Raw genomic sequence first — 22,381 nt, forward strand, 5'->3', positions numbered from 1 at the left:
TGGGGGCTTGTAAGAAAAGCATAACCTCGCACCTACTGAATCAGAACCTGCATTTTAATCAAACCTCCGGATGCTCCCTGTGGACTTTAATGCGTCACAAGTCCTGTGCTCAACAACGCAAGGAGAGAATGCTCGGGACAGACAAAGTCTTCTTGCTTAGGGCAGAGATTCTTAGGCAGGGATGGTCCGTTTTTTAGAATATACGTATCCAGGCATCAAGGCTACAACTCCAGTGTCTACAAGGATATCCTAGGCAGTTATGCCAAAAACTAAAAATAAATGAACAAAATCTACCAGAGCTTCTGAGCCCCACCCTATTTAAGAACCACTGGTCTTCTTGCTTCAATGAAAACCACGTACCAATTTATTACAAAGGTGCAAGCCTATGCTTCAAGTAATATGGAGCGATGTTACTTTAGTTTTCATTGTGGATGACTTCAAATACAATCACTTTATTCCCTGAATATTTATTGATGGAGGTATTGCCACTGCTACTTCTGAATTGGCCGCTTCATCCGTATGGGAGAATTTGCAGACGTCTTCATTCTACCAATAACCGTCCGTTTATAGAAATGAAACATGACTTCGAGTAGAAATATTAGTAGCGGTTCTGCTGAGTTAGCACAACTCATCCCCTAGATTACTTCCAGTAGATCCGTAACCTCGGATCTCTACTGCCAAAGAAAACGGAGCTGCCCCTAAGTGGCCGTAACTGCTCATTAAGGACCTTCCCGTTGCGTTCGTATGTTTCCTGAGTGGTGGGAAGTTTTAGTCTGGAAGCTGCTAATCTTGCTAACACTAAAAGGCTCTCTCCCATTAGCAGCTTCTGTGTTGCATTAATAATAAGAAAGTAATAAAGAGGCCGCAGCTGTTCGTTCTCTCCTGAGGAGAGACCACAGCTTCCTTCTTATCCCCATGGTCCACTGTATTAAAGTAATAGAGTGGATAACAACTGCTGTCTATTCTATCAAAGTCTAAAATTCCTTCTTCTTTCTGGGGAGGAATACCTTTTCTCAAGTCTTCCAAATTTAAAACTATACCCTCCATACTTTTGTAATTGAACTTGTCTCTTTAATTCATAATTCTTTTGAAATGTGAGTGCAAACCATCAAGAACAGAGAGGGAAGAAAAGTTGCTTTGGAAAAACTAAATATTTCTACCTTTCCTGAAAAAACTATAAAACAGTGAACTCTTTCAGATATCTTCCTGTCTTTTTTTTTTTTTTTTTTTTTGGTAAATCAAATCACTTACGTGCACAGCAGTAAATTAAAGAAAAGCGAGGAATAAAGTCCTCTGCTTTTGTAAATGTTAAAAACTCTCTTGCTATCAGAGAATAAATGAGGAAAATATCATATTAAAACAAAATAAGTAGGATTGGGTTTGTTAGTTTCCGTGTGCTTCTTAATACATTCTGTCTTTGTTAAAGACAATGTGATCTTATTAGGGTCCATAAAGATTGGAGAAATTTCCATACTTAATTGCTTAGTTTCTTTTTCTATTGAAAATAGTTAACCTTTTGCAGAAGTGCACTTTTATTTATTTTTTTTTAATTTTTTTAACCTTTATTTATTTTTGAGACAGAGAGAGACAGAGCATGAACGGGGGAGGGGCAGAGAGAGAGGGAGACACAGAACCGGAAGCAGGCTCCAGGCTCTGAGCCATCAGCCCAGAGCCCGACGCGGGGCTCAAACTCACGGACCGCGAGATCGTGACCTGAGTTGAAGTCAGACGCTTAACCGACTGAGCCACCCAGGTGCCCCAGAAGTGCACTTTTAAAGATCCTCTTGATTTATGGGGCGCCTGGGTGGTTCGGTCAGTTAAGCACCCAACTTTTGGTTTCAGCTCAGGTCATGATCTCACACCTTCGTGGGTTGGAGTCCCACGTCTGGCTCTGTGCTGCCCTTGCAGGGCCTGCTTGGGATTCTCTCTCTCCTCTCTCTGCCTCTGCCCAACTTGCATTGTCTCCATCTCTCTCAAAAATAAAATAAAAACAAAAATGTTTAAAACAGAAAGATCCTCTTAATTTTCGTCTTTTTTTTTTTAAGTATATGATCTGTCTACAGAATAAAATTATCTGTAGAGTAGTTAGGTTGTTGCAACTTGTCATCTATAACCAAAACTATTTTTACTTTCAACTGTATATTTTTTTAATTGGATAAATAGTAATCCATCATCTCAAAAGTGTTGCTCAGATTTTCATTCCTTGGAGTCAAAATATTTGAGTCCAACTTACACGACTGTGTCCTGATTTTGAAAAGTTAATTTTCTAATTAAGTTATATATTGCATATTTTGTACTTGTAATTTATGGGAGAAAAAAAGACCAATATGAATAATTTTCATCAATGAGAATATGTATTTTTTAAATGAAATATATGTTCATAATCCTCCTGGAGGAAATCACTATGATGGGCTCTGTGCAATATTTATATAAGATTCAAGAAATTACTGTATAAACCAGCTCAAAGCTTTTTTCTACAAACTTATAATCAACATATTTTCCTTATAAGTACTAAACATTTTGCAAAAAAAAAAAAAAAGAGAGAAGACATATCTAATAAGTCAAGACTGCCCTTTTAAATGTTTTTAATTATGTATAGAAGTCTTTGAATGAAAAAGATTTATAATTTAGGAAAGAGAAAATGCAAAGTATCGTTTGTAAAGTAAACAGGAGATATTTCCTCTAGGCAAGTAACAATCTAAATCCCTTTTAATTAATAACTCATATGGTCTATTTATTAACCAAGTCTTTTTGACAAATCCACTAAACCTCTTGTTTGTTGTTTCATTTTGTTTGTAAGAACCTCAAGTGTTTATTACATAGCAATGGCTGCATATTATTGCTAGAGTTTCCCTTAAATTTAGGGAAGAAAAGAGGTGAATAAGACATTCTTTGAAGGCCCAAAAAGCAAACTGGTCTTTTGGAAAAGTAGCCTTGATAAAATAGTCTTCGAGTGTGGGTAGTAAGCACACTTATCGGAATTCTTTTTGTTTCCTTTTTTCTGCCCTCCAGTTCATGAAGGCTCAGGAGAAACCAGTCAAAAGGAGACTTCCACCTGTGATATCTGCCAGTTTGGTGCAGAATGCGATGAAGACGCTGAGGATGTCTGGTAACGCGTTCTTTTTATTCTTTAAACAAATCATGGCAATAATTTCTTTTTGTTCCCTCGGCCATTTCCTAAAAGACATTTTCAGCACGTTTTCCAATCCAGTTCCTAAGGGGGAAATGAAGGGCTATAATAACAGCAAGGAATTTCTGAGGCTGAATTAAGAGCTGGACTAGCCAGGCAGCTGTTAAGAACGTTCGTTACTTGATACGATACGCTCAGATACCTTTTAGACCCCCAGATACTGTCAGTGTTAAAAGATGGATAGGAAAATCATACTTATCAGGACGTTTCTTAGGAACCATGGTCAATAAACAATGGATGGTTGCTAATCTGCTTTCTAAGATGGTGGATCTGAGTAATTGCAGAGAATTGAAGGGTTCTGCATATGCGCACCCATAGCCAAATTAAGAAGGCAGTAAAGCAAAGAGTGATTTCTGGGCTTCTCTCTAGGATCAACTTCTCCCTTCATCCAAACAATACTCGACTCCTTCTGGAAACATGTTGAACAAATAATGAATAATAGTCATTATTTTGAATGAGTCCCAAAATGTTAGTCCTCTGGGGCAACCACATGTATTAGTCCTGCCTAAATCATCCCCAAAGGGAGCAACCCAAAGTTCAGCGTGAGGTCTTTGTGGTGTGATAGTGGAAAGAGGCAGGGTTCCCCCCTCACTTATACACATGCCTTTCAGGAAAACAGCCAAGTGCCCTTTGTTGTCTTCATTGTGCAGACTGTGTTTGTCTAGAGGAGTTAACAATCATTTCGATCAAGGTGGCAAAGAGAGTAAATCTTAAATGTTCTTATCGCAAAAAAAAAGAAATGGTGGTTGTGTCACGTGATGGAGGCGTTAGCTAACAGTATGGTGGTAATCATATTGCAATATGTAAGCATATCAAACACGTGCGCATCTTAAATTTATACAATGTTATATGGCAACTATATCTCAGTAGAGCTGGAGGCAAACAACAATACTTTGGATCAAACTTTTGTTCGTGGAGGGAGCCACTCATCCAAAGAACAAGAAGAAAAAAACTGAAGGCAAGATAATTTTGGCAAGAGTGAAACAGCCTGCACTTAAAATATTTACAGTTTTGGGGCGCCTGGGTGGCGCAGTCGGTTAAGCGTCCGACTTCAGCCAGGTCACGATCTCGCGGTCCGTGAGTTCGAGCCCCGCGTCGGGCTCTGGGCTGATGGCTCAGAGCCTGGAGCCTGTTTCCGATTCTGTGTCTCCCTCTCTCTCTGCCCCTCCCCCATTCATGCTCTGTCTCCCTCTGTCCCAAAAATAAAATAAACGTTGAAAAAAAAATTAAAAAAAAAATATTTACAGTTTTTTTGAATGAGGATTAAGTGGTGGATTCCAACAGAGCAAACTGGCGTTCTTAGGGTAAACTAATCAGGTACTTACAGGTAGACTCCGTAGCCAGGTGAATTAGCCACCCACTAATAAATGCAGACAGCAGTAGAGTTTTCCATACCTGCCAAACATTTGTCACCAATGGGCAGCTAGCAGCCAGGTGAGAGCTTCTGTACTGGTTTGACCGCCTTGAGGGAAATAAATGTGTAATTTCTTAAGAGCGTTTCGGGCATCTTAATGGCTAATGAATTTATCGTTCCCAAACCTGGCTGATCATCACAATTACTCTGGAAACTTTTTAGACACACTAATTCTTTTGCTCCACCCCAAAACTAATAAATCAGAATTTCAGAGAAGTAGGGCTTAAATTTTTACTTATCTAAAACTCCCCCAAATGACTATGAAACACTGCTTTAAAAGAAATGACTGACTCAAAGAATCATTTTGCTCTCTCAATGCTTTTGGACTCTATATAGTCATAGCCATTATATATATTGAGACACACTGATAGGAAAGACATCCTTTAAACATTACATTTTTAATGTTTCCTGGTGACTGCATCTGTAGTTCAACATCATTTTTAAAGCCGTTAATTATCTTGCTGTCAATTATTTTACTTAAAAAAAATTCACACGGGTTCCTAATTTTTTCTTAGAATTTCCATTCCCCTGGTTTCTCGTCTCTTCAGTGGTCATCTTTAGGTAACATAGTTTCCTTTGCAGATGCAAAGATTTAAGAAACGATATGAATAGCCGCTAAAAGCTACTGGCTGCTCACTATGGGTTTGATCCACCTGTATGCTTTTTCTTGTCGCTTATCTTTAACCCTAGGGGTAAATTCCACCATCCTTTCACTTTACAAAGAGGAAACTGAGTTTTGAAGTGTTTAAGTGGCAGTCCACAATGAAGAGGTGAGGTGAAAGTAACTAGAGGGTGTTAGCCTAACAATTCAGCCAAAGATACAATTAAAATAATATTTCTTTCCTGCCGTGTCTGCAATAATAAAATAGCCAGATTGCAGGCAGCTTAGATGTAGTGACTCAAGACCTGCAGGATTCAAGCTGGTGACAAGGGAGATGCCTGCAGCAGGCAGTGGGAAAATGTCCAGGCAAGCAGTGTCACTCCTGGTATTCTAGCAAAAGTTCCAATCTATGGTCTGAGGGCAGGTGGAATGAGCAGATACACACAGGGCTGGTGGCATCCGAAAAATTCAACAGGAGGTCATAGGTCCCAGCCATGCAACTGGAGCTAAGAAAAAGAAAGCCAGTTATACAAAGGGAACAAGAAGGACAAAGCAGAACTTCAGTGATCAAGGAATTGGTTATCAATCAGGAAAACAGAGACAGATCCGGGCAAGACTGGATAGATACCCACTTGCCGGAACTGGTGTAGAAAGCCAAGCCTTGGTTACAAGGGGCTGAGACGAGCGTCTAGATCTCAGAAATAAATTACAAGGTCAGAATGAAATCAGCAGCAAGGCTGACTGGATGCTGAATCAGTTAGCTTTTGGCTAGGACATCTTGTACGCCCCCAGCCTAGAGACAAGATTAGTTCCAAAATGCGGAATAAAGCTGAACCTCCAGATGGGGCTAAGTGGCTATAGCTGTGAAGATTAGAGGGATGCAGGGGGCAGGGAGCCAAGAAGATCATTATACTTCCCAGGCAAGAATGAAAAGTTGTTAGCATTTAAATAAAATGTACTTAAAATGTCCAATGTAAGCAAGAAGGAATGGTGCTGAAAGTGATAAAGCGTATTGATTTTCATTTACATAAATACCTTTGTATGTTAACATTTTGTATTTAGTTATGACCATGAAGGGCAGATTGGGAACAGCTGAAGGACGCAAGAATAAAGCGATAAATGAAGTTAAATAGGCATGGAAGGAAAGAGGCTATAAAGTACAACAGAAGGCAGTTGGGGAGTGATCTGAGCCTCGTACTGGTCAACTGAAGCAGGGGAGTTTTGATGTGCTGTTGATTTTAGATGAAACCACGGCCAGGTCCTCTCGCAAACATAACGTATTGCATATGCTGTGTGGCAACAAGGAGTACAACTCAGTGTTCAATTTTATTTTTGCCTTTGATACTAACTAAACCCACCGTTTTATACATGCAAATTTCCTCAATCCTGCGTTATGAAGTAATAACAAGATGTGAATAATTATTACTGAATTTGTGATATGGGAACAAAGATGAGAAATTAATTCCTGGTCTTTCTTTAACCCTGGCCTGAGAAATTAGTATTTTATATTTCATCACAGAAACTAAGTCTAGTTATCCAAAAATGCTTAGGTACTTGCCAAATGAGGACATATCTTTGTTAGAATTAAGAAGCCGGTTGGTCAGTTACAATCAATCGCAGTCACTTGGTCTTTTCACAGATGAGTTTTGGAGTTAAACAAGTCACGCTGGGGGCGCCTGGGTGGCTCAGTCTGTTAAGCGTCCAACTTCAGCCCAGCTCATGATCCCCCACTTTGTGGGTTCAAGCCCCACATCGGGCTCTGTGCTAACAGCTCAGAGCCTGGAGCCTGCTTCAGATTCTGTGTCTCGTTCTCTCTCTCTCTGCCCCTCCCCTGCTTACACTCTGTCTCTCTGTCTTCCAAAAATAAATAAACATTAAAAAATTAAAAAAACAAAAACAAGTCACGCTGGACATGGAGAAGATAAATAAACAAACGAATGAATGAATGGTAGAGGGGTAAGGAAAATAGAGGAAGAGAACTAATAATAATTAGAGAATGGCACTGATAAACCATGATACTAAAGACATTACATTTTAATGCCTTTGAGAAAAACAGATGGTTTATAAGCTCATATAAACCCCTCACGTACATTTTATGATTTCATTTCAAGGTTTTTCTCTTGCCTTTTCCTTCTTCTTATGGACAACATCAAGACTCTAGAAACCCGAAGATTTTCTCAATAGCAGAGAACCACCATTGCTACAGAAGATTCTTCAGTTACAGTAATTTTCTTATAGTGTAGGAAACAATTAAGTGTCCAAAAGAGAGAATTAAAAGTCCACATGGGAAGTGGTCCAACCACAGATCTATCCACTCTCATATCGGGGCATCCCTTTATTTAGGATGGACTTCAAACAAATGGAACACCTGTGCAAAGGGATGTGTAAGTTTGCTTATAGGGAAGGGGTTAAGAGGGGAAGGAAAGAGGGGGCGCCTGGGTGGCGCAGTCGGTTAAGCGTCCGACTTCAGCCAGGTCACGATCTCGCGGTCCGTGAGTTCGAGCCCCGCGTCAGGCTCTGGGCTGATGGCTCGGAGCCTGGGGCCTGTTTCTGATTCTGTGTCTCCCTCTCTCTCTGCCCCTCCCCCGTTCATGCTCTGTTTCTCTCTGTCCCAAAAATAAATAAACGTTGAAAAAAAAAATTTAAAAAGAAAAAAAAGAGAGGAAGGAAAGAAGGGCTTAAAAGATTGTTTCTCTTAATATCCAGACTGAAAAAAGTCAAAACTAATATGTTTATACATCAAAGAGACTCTCAAATGCCTCCTGCCAAATATAATTTATAAAGAAAAAGAATAGCTTATAAATAAGTCAAACATAAGAAAATTGACTCATTGCAGAGTAATAAAGCCAATCTGATAGCACTGGGAATACCAACTTATAATTTCAACAAATACTTCTGATACTTGGTTCGTTTTAGAAACAGGTTTATATTCCCTTAATTATCTTACCTGATAAATTATTTCTGTAAGTCCAAAGTAGGTCAATGGTAACTCTCTTTGCACTGGGAACTATTCCTAAGAAGTAATTAGCCTAGAACTTTCTGTTGGTCCTGTCAGTCAGAAGTAGTTCAGAGCCCCGGGGTTGATACTTGATTTAATATAAGAAAAAAGCAAGTTGATAGCTGAGTCTGATCATAGGAATGACTGGGTAAGAAATTGGCTGCCTGCCTAACATTTTCAGGGTGTCAGCATAGATCAAGGAAGGGAGCACAGGTGTAAAAGCAGATGTGGCTCGTGACAAATGATATAAAGGGGCAACTTAAATTATGTGTATTTGCTTCGTGTGTATGCTTTCTAGCTCCTATTTCCATTTTAACTTTGCTTTTGTATCCCACTCTACATGCTACTCAGGCTCCACTGGCAAAATCTTATTGACTAAAATTCTATTAATTCCTCAGTAGTCATTCATTTTGTCTTTGAAAGCATTGATAATGTGTTCCAGTTTTACTGTATAACATCCTTGAGTTTGACTGCAATGGGAAGAAAGGGAAAAAGCAAAGTAGTTGCAGTAAAATGAGCTCAGAGAAACTGAATGAGCATCTCTGTTTTTCTCATGTCATTGGCGTTCCATAACTGAGACAGGGTGTGGGCTTTGACGTTGCTTTTGTGAGTGTCTCTTACAAAGACAGTTTAGTTTGAAGTCCTTAACATCTTGCTTCTTTGATCTGAGAAGGCTCCTTGTCACTAGGATGACTGTGTGTTGTTGGCATCATTCCCACCTTTAATGCATTTTGGACTGTGGAGAATCATGAATATTTGAAGCAGGACAATGGCCGTGGATGATCGTTGGCACTAGATTTCACCATACATAGTAGCAAATTAGGCATTAGGTCCTGCTGACTTTAGTGCTTTTGGATTACGAGTTTGAAAGGGAAAATTAAGACACCTCTGAGGAGAATACAGAAAATGATTTCTTTTAAAACTACTACCGGTCAACAAATGAACAAAAAGATTGTGTTACATATGGAAAGTTTCCAGTTGTTTTCTACGAAGTAAAAAGATCAGTTAGGATTGTATACAGGATATTTGAAGAAGAGGATGCTGATTAGTCACAAAATCTTAGTGATTCAAGAGTTCATTCAGGCTCCTCTCAGGGTGTTTCCCTTTTATTGATTTCCTTTGCTCTCTTGCCTCAGAACTGTAAATGTGCTTACCATAATTAGGACTGACTTCTAATGAATTTACTCATGGAGAGAATAAAAACACACATAAAAAAATAAAAATAGGTCTGCTCTTGAAAAATCCAAGGTTTTTGTTGGATATAAATATGACTTTATGAGAAAACCTTTCCAATCTCAAGATTCGTGGACTTGGGATATTGCCTCCCTCAAATCGTCTCTTCTCCTCCACCATGAAGGCAGTGCGGTCACCTCTGAAAACTGCCATCGTATTTTCTGTTTGTGTAGATGGTTGGAGACTGAAGAGTAAAGACAAATCTCTTTCCTTCAATGCCTCCATTTGCCCAGAAAATTTTTCCAGAGACTGAAATATGCAGCTCTTGATTTGGGGTAACACACCTATTTCCATTCCCACAATTCCAAGGGGAAATGCAGACATTTTTAGCAAATCCATAGACAAATGTAAAAGTTCGTTTGATTTTATTTCTTTCTTATTATGCATTCCTCCAGTTATCTTAATCAAGAAAAAAATAACTTGTGTTTTTTTAATTCCACACACAGAAATAAAATTTAGAATGCAATTGGAGTTAAAAGGGACTAGTATTTGTTACATGGTCTATACAACGATCTGTGCCAACAAACACCTAATCTGTGACCCAAACTTCCTTCTGTAGTAGCTGCCAGTAATAAATCTGCAAACTGAATCTAACATTTTGTCACTTTGAGAGATAAATGAATAACAATGCCACTTCAAATGAACAACAGGCAATCTCAGGAAACAAACAACAAATGAACAACTAACCCACCCACCAAAAGTGGAACATTATACTTTGTGAAAAGTGAAACTTAAAAAATAAAATTGAGGGGCGCCCGGGTGGCTCAGTCGGTTGGGCGTCCGACTTTGGCTCAGGTCATGATCTCGCGGTTGTGAGTTCGAGCCCCGTGTCGGGCTCTGTGCTGACAGCTCAGAGCCTGGAGCTTGTTTCAGATTGTGTGTCTCCCTCTCTGTCTGACCTTCCCCCAGTCATGCTCTGTCTCTCTCTGTCTCAAAAATGAATAAACGTTAAAAAAAAATTTAAAAAATAAATAAATAAAATTGAAATTTGCAAATAAGCCATGGTCTTTAAAACAATGGCTTACCTCAGGTCTTCTGTGATACTGGGCTCCTTCAAAAGGAATTAGATTTTCACCTAAGTTCTTTTGAAATTTTTCACCTAAGTTCTTTTGAATTTTTCTCAGTAACTGTGCCACAACTATGCTATCACATAATGATTGATGAAACTTAATTATGGTGTAACAGGTACAAACATAAATCTGGTGTGGACTACCATGAAAAATAGGAATAAAGTATTCTAAACTTTCACATATGTTTTATATGCTTTTAATCATTTTTATTTAGCTTGTGCAATATAAATCATGTAACTTACATTTTATATAAAAATAATGAAATACTGCACGAAAGCAGAACAAAGGAACAAAATTCCTAAGTATGTGTATTTCTACCACTAATTTAACTGTTTTTGTTACTTGTGTCCCTTTTTACTTGCTGTTTGAATCTTGTTTTTGGACTCTACCCTGCTAATGGGGTTTGCCTTACTTTTGGTGTTCGTTCATCAAGCTCTCATTCTCAATTTCCTCTAGACTTGTCTGAGTCTCAGTTTCTAGTATACACTGAGTCAAAGATTGCTCCCCGCTAGAATTAGAGAACACCTATTCCATCTTCTCGCGTCCCACTGTAACGCCCCAGTCTCAGACATGAAAGTATGATTCGCATAGTTATCAAAATATGACAGAACTTCCAAAAGTTTGTTTCCTATATGGCAGCCGCCATCATAACGTTTATGTTTATGGAGCTATTTAATCCTCATAATCTCATGAAGTTAGATGCATTAATATTTTCCATTTTCAAGAAAGGAAACTGAGGCACAGAGTGGCTACACAAACTGCCCAAAGCCAGACAGTAAGCGGAAGAGCTAGGATTTGAACCCCAACAGACTGACTCAAGAGGCCACCACTCACTGTCTTCTCATATATTTAATGGGATAAATTGAGTGGGTGCATGTGTAGTATACATTATGTATATACACACACATATACTGAATTTCATATCTTTTGTCTTGAAATAGAATATGAAAACAAAGACTTAAGTGAGGAAATCCACCATGAGCACGTCCACATTGTCTATGATGACCTTGAAGTATTTTCTTTCTCACTAGGTACATACATTTCCTTAGAGACTGTATGGCTTTCCTTTGTTTTGTTTTGTTTGTTCTTCATGGAAGCATTGAATTATCTGTGGAGGATGTCATGACTACATGTGCCCAATTAGAGGGAGGTTATTAGGTATAACGTTGCAAAGAACAGACGTATCTTCACCAAAACCTGATTATTTTGAGCTGTTTCAACTTCAGTTTGCTGCTTTTGAAGTGACAGTAGCAACCTTCTTAATGGACCAGGGGGGGACGTAATTTATATATTAACTAGGTAGGTTTTAGATCTTTTTATCCAGAAAGGAGGCATGTGAGAGATGAGCCATTCAACACTCCTCCTTCCTTTAATGCTGGTGTGCCACTATCAGCCACGTGTCACAGAGTGTGCAAAAAGCAGAGAACACTGAGGAACCCAGATGAACAAGGGCGCTGTTCAGTAAGCCATTTGCTAAGTAACGTTGTCCTTACTATCTCTGGGAGTAGCTGATGGACTGTGTGCCCCTTTCCAAGTAGCAAAAGAGAATTGATTACAAATGCGTATTCTGACCATAAGAATAGAAGTTATGGCATGTCAGAGAAAAAGGGGAAAATCGCTACATTCAATGGCAGCTAAATATGGGCCCTATGCCAGTGGGTTTTAATCCCTGTGGTAGTGGCAGTGCGCTGCTGTGTCTTGCCGTTTGGCTCTTCAACATATCATGTCAAGCCTTTTATTTCCCAATCTCGTAGATCTTCTTGAAGGTTACATTAAAATAGGTTTTTTTCTGATTACAAAAGTGGCACATGTTTATCGCAGAGAATTTGAAAATAACTAGAAGCATAAAAACTCTATTAAAATGGCATCTCCATCATCCCTCCATTCCAAGAAAACCACTGCAAAATTTGGAGGAATATACTCCCCCCACATCAGTGTTTATGTATGTGTGCATACACGTGCCTGTATATATTTTTAATGAAAATCAAGTCATTGTTTACACATCCATAGACCCCCTCCCCAAAATTTTTACTTAAGGTTAAGGATGAGCTTGGAGATTGTTAGGAATGTTAAATAAACCTATGAAGACCATATTCAGATTTGAACATAATTTCTGTGTTCTATTATATCATTTTCCTTTCAAAATTTGTGAGCTTCTCAAGACGAATGGATTTGAGAACACTGTCCCAACTTTTGAGATCTCAAAAACGTACCAAAACCTAATTCCCTTCTGAGTCCACCTTAGACATTTTTCTTGGTTAACTCCAAGAGACTGGATGGTTCATGAACTGTAAACATTTCGTTGTCTGTTTCCAGAGCATTCATAATAAATAGCTTTCTGAGGTATAAGCATTATTTACAGAGAAACTGTCCTCCCAAAGGTGTTTTAAATTGGGTAGAAACTATTGCTAGTCTTCAGTGGTTTACTTCCAAACAGTAATATATCGTGTGTGTTAGTTCATCTAAACAACAAATCAGCAAGCCATCCTCCACAGCCAACATCAGTCCGTTCCAGACACATCCCCCTACAAGCAGGATGTGTATTTTCTACTAAGTGATTGAACCAATTGTAAAATTACATGCAACACCCCATCGGACAATCAATATTCCTGAAGCTCTAAATGCTTATTGTAGTAAAGAAAAAAATAAATGAAGGAAAGGGAGGTCTGATTTTTCTAATCCCCCACCCAGTGCCAAGTAGAATCATTCAGGAGTGGATCCATTCTTCCCCTCACCACTAAGCTATGAATGAAACATAAGAAATCAGGATGATGCACTTGGGACGGATGATCTTCTAAAGATTGTTTGCCACAGCTCTTTTTTATTCATTACAGTCTTTTTAAAGTCTTTGACATAGTAGTTTTCTCTATTCTCTGAGTTCATTCTAAAATGAGCTTTCTACAGGGGCGCCTGGGTGGCGCAGTCGGTTAAGCGTCCGACTTCAGCCAGGTCACGATCTCGCGGTCCGTGAGTTCGAGCCCCGCGTCAGGCTCTGGGCTGATGGCTCGGAGCCTGGAGCCTGTTTCCGATTCTGTGTCTCCCTCTCTCTCTGCCCCTCCCCCGTTCATGCTCTGTCTCTCTCTGTCCCAAAAATAAATAAACGTTGAAAAAAAAAATTAAAAAAATAAAAAATAAAAAAATAAAATGAGCTTTCTACAATCAAAATTGTACTATCCAGGGTAATAAAAGTAATGCTAGACTACAAGTAGCCATAGTGACTATAATGAGCAGATATTAAAAGATATACACAACAAGTGGCACAAATGCAAAAATAATAAGTGAAATAAAATACTGTCTTCACATTAGCAAACATTAGTGATGTATTTCTGTAATAAACATAGATATCGACATAAATGCAGCACTTTAAAACATTCAAATATAACATCAAATTATTAATTATGACAAAGAAATGAAAGAATATATTTGATTGAAGTATGCAGTTTAATTTTAATTGAATTTATTTTTGCTGAAAGAAAAAAAAAAAAAACAACCAGACATGAGGAAGCGCTTACTTTGTGCCCTGCACTCCTCTGCGGGCTTTGTGTTTATTAATTCATGTAATCCTCATTGACTAAAGGGTGTTATTACTATTGCAGTTTTAAATATGATGAAACTGAAGCACAAAGGTGTTAAATAACATGTCTAAATTTACTTAGCTATTAAGGTTCAAAGTCAAGATTCAAAGTCAGAGTCCACATTGTGACCTATTTTGTAAACATTGTGCTCCAGAAAATTGGGGATACAATGGAGAACTTGCAAGACTCAGAGGAGTTTTACAGGTGTAGAGAAGGGGGCGACATTTCCCTGGGAAAACAGAGAGAGGAATGTATGTTTAATTAGCATGGAAGTCAAGTGTACCCTCCATAGAAGTCAAGTGAGCCATCTCATCTAATCCTTTACAAAGTTGCAGTAAGTTAGGTCTTATTTTCCTCCACTTAGAGAAAGAAGGAAACCAAGTGTTGAGAGATCAATAACATGCCAAATATATGCTGCTATATAGGAGCAGTTCTTGAGTTCAACCTCAGATTTTTCTAAGTCCAGGTGCATGCCCTCCCATTTTAGTGCATAATGCTAAAGAACAGATGTCAGGGTAGAATTAAGGTAGTTATAGAAACTGTCTTTTCAGAAGGAAGAATAGCTTATGAGATTGTGTGTAGTACTGAAGGGCTGGAAAAGTACCCATAGCCAAATGATGGAAGACTCTGTTGTCAAATATATTACTTCCCGCAACACCATTACTGGTGGGAGAGCCTGCATCGTGTAAATGGAGGTCTCGGTCCTTGGAATGCCCACAAGAAGATTTACGTGGGGATCCATGCTCAAATAAAGACAGCCAGAAGGAAAGTAGCAAGCACAAAGCAGTTTATTAAAGCAGAAGTACACTCTCAAGGTGTGAGAGCCAGCGCGTTCCATGAAGCGGAATCAGCCCTTAGGTGGTTTTGACATTGGGTATTTGTTGCGTCTCTCTGAGCTGGGAGGAGCAGTGATTACAGTGGGGTGGTCTCTAATGGAGGCTGCTTCCAATCATTTGGGGAACTCCTCCCACAGGTTGCGAGGGAGAGTTTTTGACCATACAAGGTTTGTACTAGAGTGGTCCTGGCAGCCTTTCTCTTTGGGGGGGCGGGGGGAGGGGGCTGTTCCCACAATGCAAATGCATGATAATGAGGCTGAGGTTACCTCCGGACGGAGGTGAAAGAGGAGAGCACGTGCTTTGCACCTATGGCTCTCGATCTGTCAGCCCCAAGGTCTTGGAAGCCACAAGGTCAGGATGTTGTGTCCCTGGGCTTTAATATGTAGCTTATTTATCACCGTCCTTGCCTCCATCTCATGCCTCCACCATTCCCCTTCAAGGACTAAGGGCTCTGCCTTGGGGCGTTCCTTCCACTGCTCATGTCTAGCTTCTACCTAACAACACTAAATGTAATAACAGATAAGTGTCAAATTCTCAGAGATATCACACACACACACACACACACACACACACACACACACATACACACACTTATTTCTTGCTCTTATCACATTTCAAGGCAAGTGTTCCTAATCAGTCTTCACAAGGTCTTTTAGGAACTGTATCTCTTTCCATACCATGGGCCTGTGCTTCCCCAAATCATTGAGATTCTATTCACTCATTTAATAAAAAGCAAAAAAAGAAGAAAAGATCATACATGGGAATTTTTATTGTCAGCCAGTCTCGGAAGTGGCATTTCTCACTTCCACGTATATCCCTCCCGCCAGAACATGTGCTACATAGTAAAAGTAGCATTAAGGAGAAAGAGCCCAGGAGTGAAAGTTTGATAATGGCCCTGAAAGAGAGATACTAGAATCGGGAAAGCTGTACAGGAGCAGTAGATGTTTACTTAGTATGTCTGATGGGTCATCTTCTCTATGAGCCCCGGCGATACAGTATTTGACATAGAACAAGTTCGAGCCTGTAACGAGCTTACATTTTGGGGAAGTTCTCATCTGAGGAGGTGACATAGATGCTAGAGGAGGAGGGGGTTAAGTGATAAAGAAAGAAAATAGTAAGCAAGCAAGATCCTTTCAGATAATACAAGTTCTGGAAACAGGGTCCTGGGGGAAGGAGACACCACTCAAGACTGGGTATGTAGGGAATGCCTCTCTGAAGATTGCTGTGGATCCAAATAGGAGGCAAGGCAAGAGCCAGCCTCATAAAAATCTGTAGACCTAGAAATCTGAGCAGAGAGAACCTGTAGCCTAAAGGCACAAGGGTGCAGGGGAGCTTGGTGTGCTGAAGGAACTGATTGAAGCTTAGTGTGGCTAAGGTCTTAGATGAAGTTGAAAAGGGGCCTAATCATGAAGTTTCTAGAAGGCCTCAGTGACAAGTGTTGATTTCATTCTGGGTATACTGAGAAGCCTTCAGATGTGTTCATCTGGAAGTGATTTGATTTAGTCATCTGCACTGTCCGTCCTCCTGAGCTTTACTAGACCACTCCAGAACATAGCCATTGCCCCCTTCTCCCTTACCCCATGGCACTTTCTCCCATTTCAGTTTTGTCAGTACCTAGTGACCTGGAAGTGTATGTATGTGATTTCCCCAACTGAAATGTAACCTCCTGGAAAGCAGAGACTGGTATATAATTTGTGCCTTCGCCAGTAACAAGCACAGCTCCAAGAAAGCATTTAGGGCCTGAGTAAGTACATGAATGCATGAATGACAAATAAATAAATGAAGGAAAGAACAATAGTTAAAGGGATAAAGAGCAGTATCCTTTTGTATTTGGAGTCTGTAATGTGCTTTTTCACCTTCACTGTCATATGACCCACATGAGCACAATGGGTACACGCGGAAGAATGCGTAAATGGCACAATTATAAGAAACAAGAGTTTAGAGCAAGAGTCAAAGAGAAGGTAAAATTTTGAGGATGAGCACCAGGGAAGAATAGTGGGAATAGGGATCAGGAGGTAGAGTCAATTTGGAGCATGAGAGGGAGGTGATGAGAAAAAGTTACTTTCTGATTCAGCTGACAAAAGGCAGAAACGCAAGGAATGCCCAGTAGGCAAATAATTAAAGGTTAAGTTGTGTGGTGCAGACAGGAAGAGTTGCAGGAGTTCAGAGAAATCTAATAAAGAAAGTGAATTTGGGGCTGAGCAATGAAAATAGACACTGGGAATAGCAAAAAGTTAGACTGTTGGGTAAAAAGGACCCAAAATAGTTACAGAAAATAATATGATATTGGAAGGAAAGGATAAACTAAGTAATGAAAATAGAAAGACATCAGTATATATTAATGACAGAAGTTAGAAGTAGACCAAATAAGAAAAATATGGAGGAGCTGCTGTCCTCCATTTGTTTAATTAGAATATAAAATTATTGCCCAGGTGGTCACTAAATATTTCTGACTTCCTGCCTCCAAAGTAGGTAGGGAACACAAATCCTGCTGTGTTATTGGACTGTACTTGAGGTTGGGGAAACTCATGTCTAGTTCAGTGCCTTGACCAGTGGCTGAGTATTTGATTGCCAATACAAAATTCTGCCAAGTTCTTTCCTTTTTCTGGAATAGTAACCAGCAACGTTCAAGTAGGTGACTGCTTCCTGGGTCTTTGGGTGAAACGAAACATGAGTAATAAATAGACCTTTGTCATTTTAAGCCACTGAAATGTTGAAGTTGTTTATTACTACGGCATAATAATATCTTGTCCAAACTGATAAACTTGACACTGGTGAGAAAACATAGATGTGGAGTGAGATTGACTCTTGAAAAAGAAAACAATGGAGAAATTAGGGGTCATTAGAGAAGACAGAGACTCAAAGTTGGCAAATGATACCGCCATGGTCTGAATGTTTGTTTCCTCCCTAAATCGTATGTTGAAACCTAACCTCCAAGGTGATGGTAGTAGGACGTAGGGCCTTTGGGAGGTGGCTAGGTCATGAGAGTGGAGACTGCGTGATCAGTGTCCACGTAAAAAAGAACCCAGAATGCCAGCTCACCCCTTCTCCTTGTGATGTCAGAGACCGCTATCTGTGAGGAAGTGGGCACCTCCAGACACCCGTGCCACGATCTTGGAGTTCTCCAGAACGGTGAGAAATAAATTAACTGTTTTTATAAGCCACCCAGTTTATGGTATTTTTGACATAGCAGCACAAATGGATCAAAACATTGGCCAAGCTTCCAATGTGCTTATCCCCAAAGGCCTTGAAGTGGGGTGGCCCTGAAAACTTAACTGCAGATGTGTCTACCTGCCCATCCATGCTCTACCCAGTGAGAAATGGACTAGTGAAGTCCTCCGGCTGGCTGGCTGTGCCACCTTCCCTGTCTCCTCTTCAGGGCTCACATGAATTAAGTTGACTGGCCTGAGGTTCAGAAAGTTAAGAGGCTGCCTAGGGGTGCCTCCAAATCTCCAGCACCACAATGCCTATGAAAAAGAAGAAAAAAGCATCAGAGCTAAACAGAATCAGAAACATAAAGTAGGACAACTTAAAACAGGGGAGAGCAAAATGTTTGATTGGCTTCTGATAAGAAGGATACATTTAGGAAGATAAAACTAAGCTTACAAGAATAAAGCAGAAATTAATTTTCCATGTGAGGCCTACAAATATAGGGACTAGTAAAAAAGAAAAGAGAACAAAAAAAATAGGTAAAGTCATTTTTCTTCCTACAATGTGCAACATATTAGTGACTTTTTTTTTTTCCCATGAAGGGATGAGGAGGAAGGTGGAAGGGGAAGGAAATGAATATTCCTTTTAGCTTAATCTTTGACTACTTGTAGTGACCTAATTTTAAATTTGGTGTATTATACTTAAAACTATATCTGAGAAACTTTATTCATTGGCCATGAATGAAGAGTTCAAATCCTACCGGTCTTATTTTAATCGACAAAAACATGCTTTGGTGGATGGATGGGTGGGTGGATAGATAGACAGGTGTTTGTATGGGTAGATAGATAGATATAATGAGGCAGCTCAGTATCTGGAGAGACCATAGACTTTGTGTAAAACAGAAGGCAGAAGGCTGAACGTTCGAACAGAGGACGTTTGTGCTAAAATCAGTCTAATTAAGAGCTCAGATGCTAAAGTCAGACTGAGCTTAAATTTTGGTGTTGTCACTTACTTCTGTGTGGCCTTAGGCAAACTCCTTAACCTTCCTGAGTCTCAGTGCCTTCGTACATGTAAAGAGAATTTGAACACTTATAAGGGTATTAGAAAGATGCATCAGAGCATAATTCATTAACGAGTTTTCTTCAAACTTTTTATTCAAAAACATAGATCTCAAAAATATTTCTGTTTGCCTATATTATAATAAGTTATTGTTCAGACTGTGATTTGGAGAAATATTATTCATTCTCTCATTATTGGTGACCCGTGTGATGGCACCCTAGCATATCAGAAATTTCTAAGTCTCCAAAGCAGCTTTTTAGGTAGGTCTTGAATTTAGGTAGGTCTTGAATCTTATCCTACTAAGGTGGGGGATGAAAGAGAGTGAAAACAATCAAACCAATTATTTGGGATTAAATAAATGAAATTAATGCTTTGAATTATTTTTTATGCTTCAAAACATAGCGTAGGTGTTAAGTAGATTAAAGAGTTTAAACCATGAAAAATCATACCATCCCAAATTCTGAGGAAAGTTATTTTTTGTTGTTAAAGGAAAAAAAATTTAATTTACAATATAAAATAAATGGCAATTGTTCACACTACTGTTTATTGATTTTGTGTTAAATCCAATGCTAACAGTTTACAAAGCTGAGTATGTTTAGTACACAAAAGGATCCTATGAGTGTTTTATGTTCATTTCACCAGTGAGGAAACTGAGGCTTGTAGGGTTACAATAAACCCTATGTCATATATTGTGGCTACTAAGTGGAGTGAAGCAGGATTTAAATGTAGGCTGTCTGGTTCTAGAGCCCAGGATCCTCACTACTACACCAAATGGCCTTTCAAATAATCAGAGTGCGTTCAATCGGCTGGATGGGACCTTGGAGATCATATAATCCTGTCTCTTTGTATTACTGCCTGTAAATGTAAAGCAGAGAGATGTTAAATGATCTGCCCAAGGTTATACACTTCCAGCTTTCCTCAACATAATAACACACTCTCGTTTAAAACTCATCTCTAGGATTTATACAAACTAATGGCAAAGCCGTGACGTTTTTAAATTGAATACTCAATAAAAGAATCATTTTCATCTTGTTTTTCCATCTCATGTCCATGAACAAAATGTAAAAACATGTTGCAAAGCCAAGAGGCTTTATCTCCACGAATAGCCTGCTTTTTTTCATGGAAGGGGGAGAACCATCCTTAAGCTGAGTCTGTTTGGGATGAAATAAGCACGTAGTCATTTTCTTTGTGAAGCCCATCTCTGAGGCATTAAGGGAAAGGATGTCATGACTGACCTTCTAAGTCACATAACTTTAACTTGCAACTGACATGTGACTTTAAGAGAAGTGTAATCTTCCCTATAATACTAGTTGTCACACATTTTCTAAGGTGCTCCAGGTCACTTCACTACAGTTCTGGGTAGAAAACCAATGGGGTCACAAGTGCTCTGCCTCTTTAGACCAATTAATTTTAACTCTAAATGTTAATGTTTTTATTTGATCAATCTTTACCGTTGCCTTATTCAGATTTTAGAAGAGAGGTGTACGAATGTGTCTAGTTACCTGAATGATCTTCTGATTTCAGTTAGGAAGTTTTTTTCCTGAAAGTTTACAAAGGGGTCACTTCTACTTTTTATAAAACCAGGAAGCAGGAGCAACTCCAGATCATTTTTTTTTAAACTGTATACCATGGCTGAACACAATTTAAAACTGCATCCATTAGAGGTGAAATTTCTATTAAAGATCTACACAAGAGCTTATTCTGGTCTCTTACATAAAGGCCCAGCAATCTCACTAGTTTTGTGATGTTAGTTGAGTTACCTAAACCTGTCTAACCTCAGCTTCTCTATCTTTAAAGTGGGAGAGATACCTGTCCACCCACAGGATTTTTGTAAGGATTAAGTGCTGAGATGTAGATAAAATGTTTAGGACAATCCTTAGACCTCAGCAAGTATCTGTTATTACCTTTGTGGGTTCAGTATCCAATTATGTTACATTTATCTAGTCCTGAGGCTTCAATTGCCAACTTTAGGCGTATGATAGACAGATATTCTGCAGCTCTGACTCTCATGGTCTGAGCATTCATTTATCTGTTTAACACCTATTGGTTATCTGCTCTGTGTCAGGCATTGGTCTGGGTGCTGGAGTTACAGAAGTGAACAAAACAAATAAAAAGTTTCGTTACTAAGCTTACTTTCTATTAGGAAAACATGATAAATAAGTAAAAATATGTGTATTTTACTAGAGATAAGTGCACAGGTTTAAAAAAGAGCATGAAAGTAACATGGCACTTGATAGGACATGTTGGACACGTGTTAAAGAAGTGGGGAGTGAATATTAAAATTTTAGACAGAGTGTTCAGGAAGGCTCTCCTAAGAAGGCAACATTTTAGTAAAAGTATGGAGGATATGAGGAAACAAACTTTATAGATAATCAGGTCTAGTCTCTCCCATAGCACAACGAACATTCTTTGAGCACCAACCATGTCCTGTGTATTTTAGGTTCTCTCCTTCACTCCATATGTCCAAATTTAATCCATCATCTTCCCCCCAAACCTGTTACATCTGCAGTGTTTCTGGAACCACTGTTCCAATCACTTAGGTAAGCAACTAACTGTGTCATTGTGGATCCTTCCTTTCCATCCCCCCGTCCATACATACAATGCCCATCTGCACAGCTGCCAGGTCCTACAGATTTTACTGCCACAATTCTTCCACCTCTATTGTATTCTTGTTTGTTCCTGTTGATGCCAGTATATTTCAGACCCGTATGACCCTCACCTGGACTGTGTTAATAGCCACCTACTTGGTACCTCTCAATCTATGGGATCAGTTCAGTCTTCATAGACATCAATGGGCTGTCAGTTCATAGTTTCAAAATCTCCAACAATCCAATGGCTTAACAATATCCAGGCTCTGGGTCAGCTCTCCAAGGTTCCCTTGGCCTTCTCATCATTACGTAGGATGGCTACAGCAAGCTCACGCATCATATTATTACAGCACAGCATCCAAGGGCAGAAAGGAGCAAGCCTCTGTCCTGAAGAAAACTTACACATTGCCATCACCACCTGCAATGGCAGACTTCTTTTCAGTGCCACTTTGTGTCGCATATTTGGGCTTATAACAATCATGGAAAAGGGAGAAGGCCAATCAATACACCCCCCCCCAAAAAAAACATGAGCTTTCAATACCTGAATAGAACCAAGAATTCTTTAAACAAGGAAGGAGAGCAAGAGTGGCTTTTGGATTAACAACAAAGAATTTCTGCCAAACCCTCTACTGAATAAAATATTGGGCATGATACTCAAGCCTTCTGA

At 39.3% G+C, this 22,381-nt stretch overlaps 1 protein-coding gene across 1 annotated transcript in view; it reads left to right on the top strand.

Annotated features, from left to right (window-relative positions):
• TMEFF2 (transmembrane protein with EGF like and two follistatin like domains 2) overlaps positions 1–22,381 on the top strand; it is a 230,600-nt gene that overhangs the window by 128,567 nt on the left and 79,652 nt on the right. The window contains exon 5 of the mRNA XM_047085434.1: positions 3,013–3,109. Coding sequence (XP_046941390.1) covers positions 3,013–3,109 — 97 coding nt within the window. The remainder of the gene's footprint in view (positions 1–3,012; positions 3,110–22,381) is intronic.

The sequence above is a fragment of the Lynx rufus genome, unplaced genomic scaffold (assembly GCF_022079265.1).
Source record: "Lynx rufus isolate CCGP_SWC_20201006 ecotype Redwood Valley unplaced genomic scaffold, mLynRuf1.p SCAF_2, whole genome shotgun sequence".
NCBI lineage: Eukaryota > Metazoa > Chordata > Mammalia > Carnivora > Felidae > Lynx > Lynx rufus.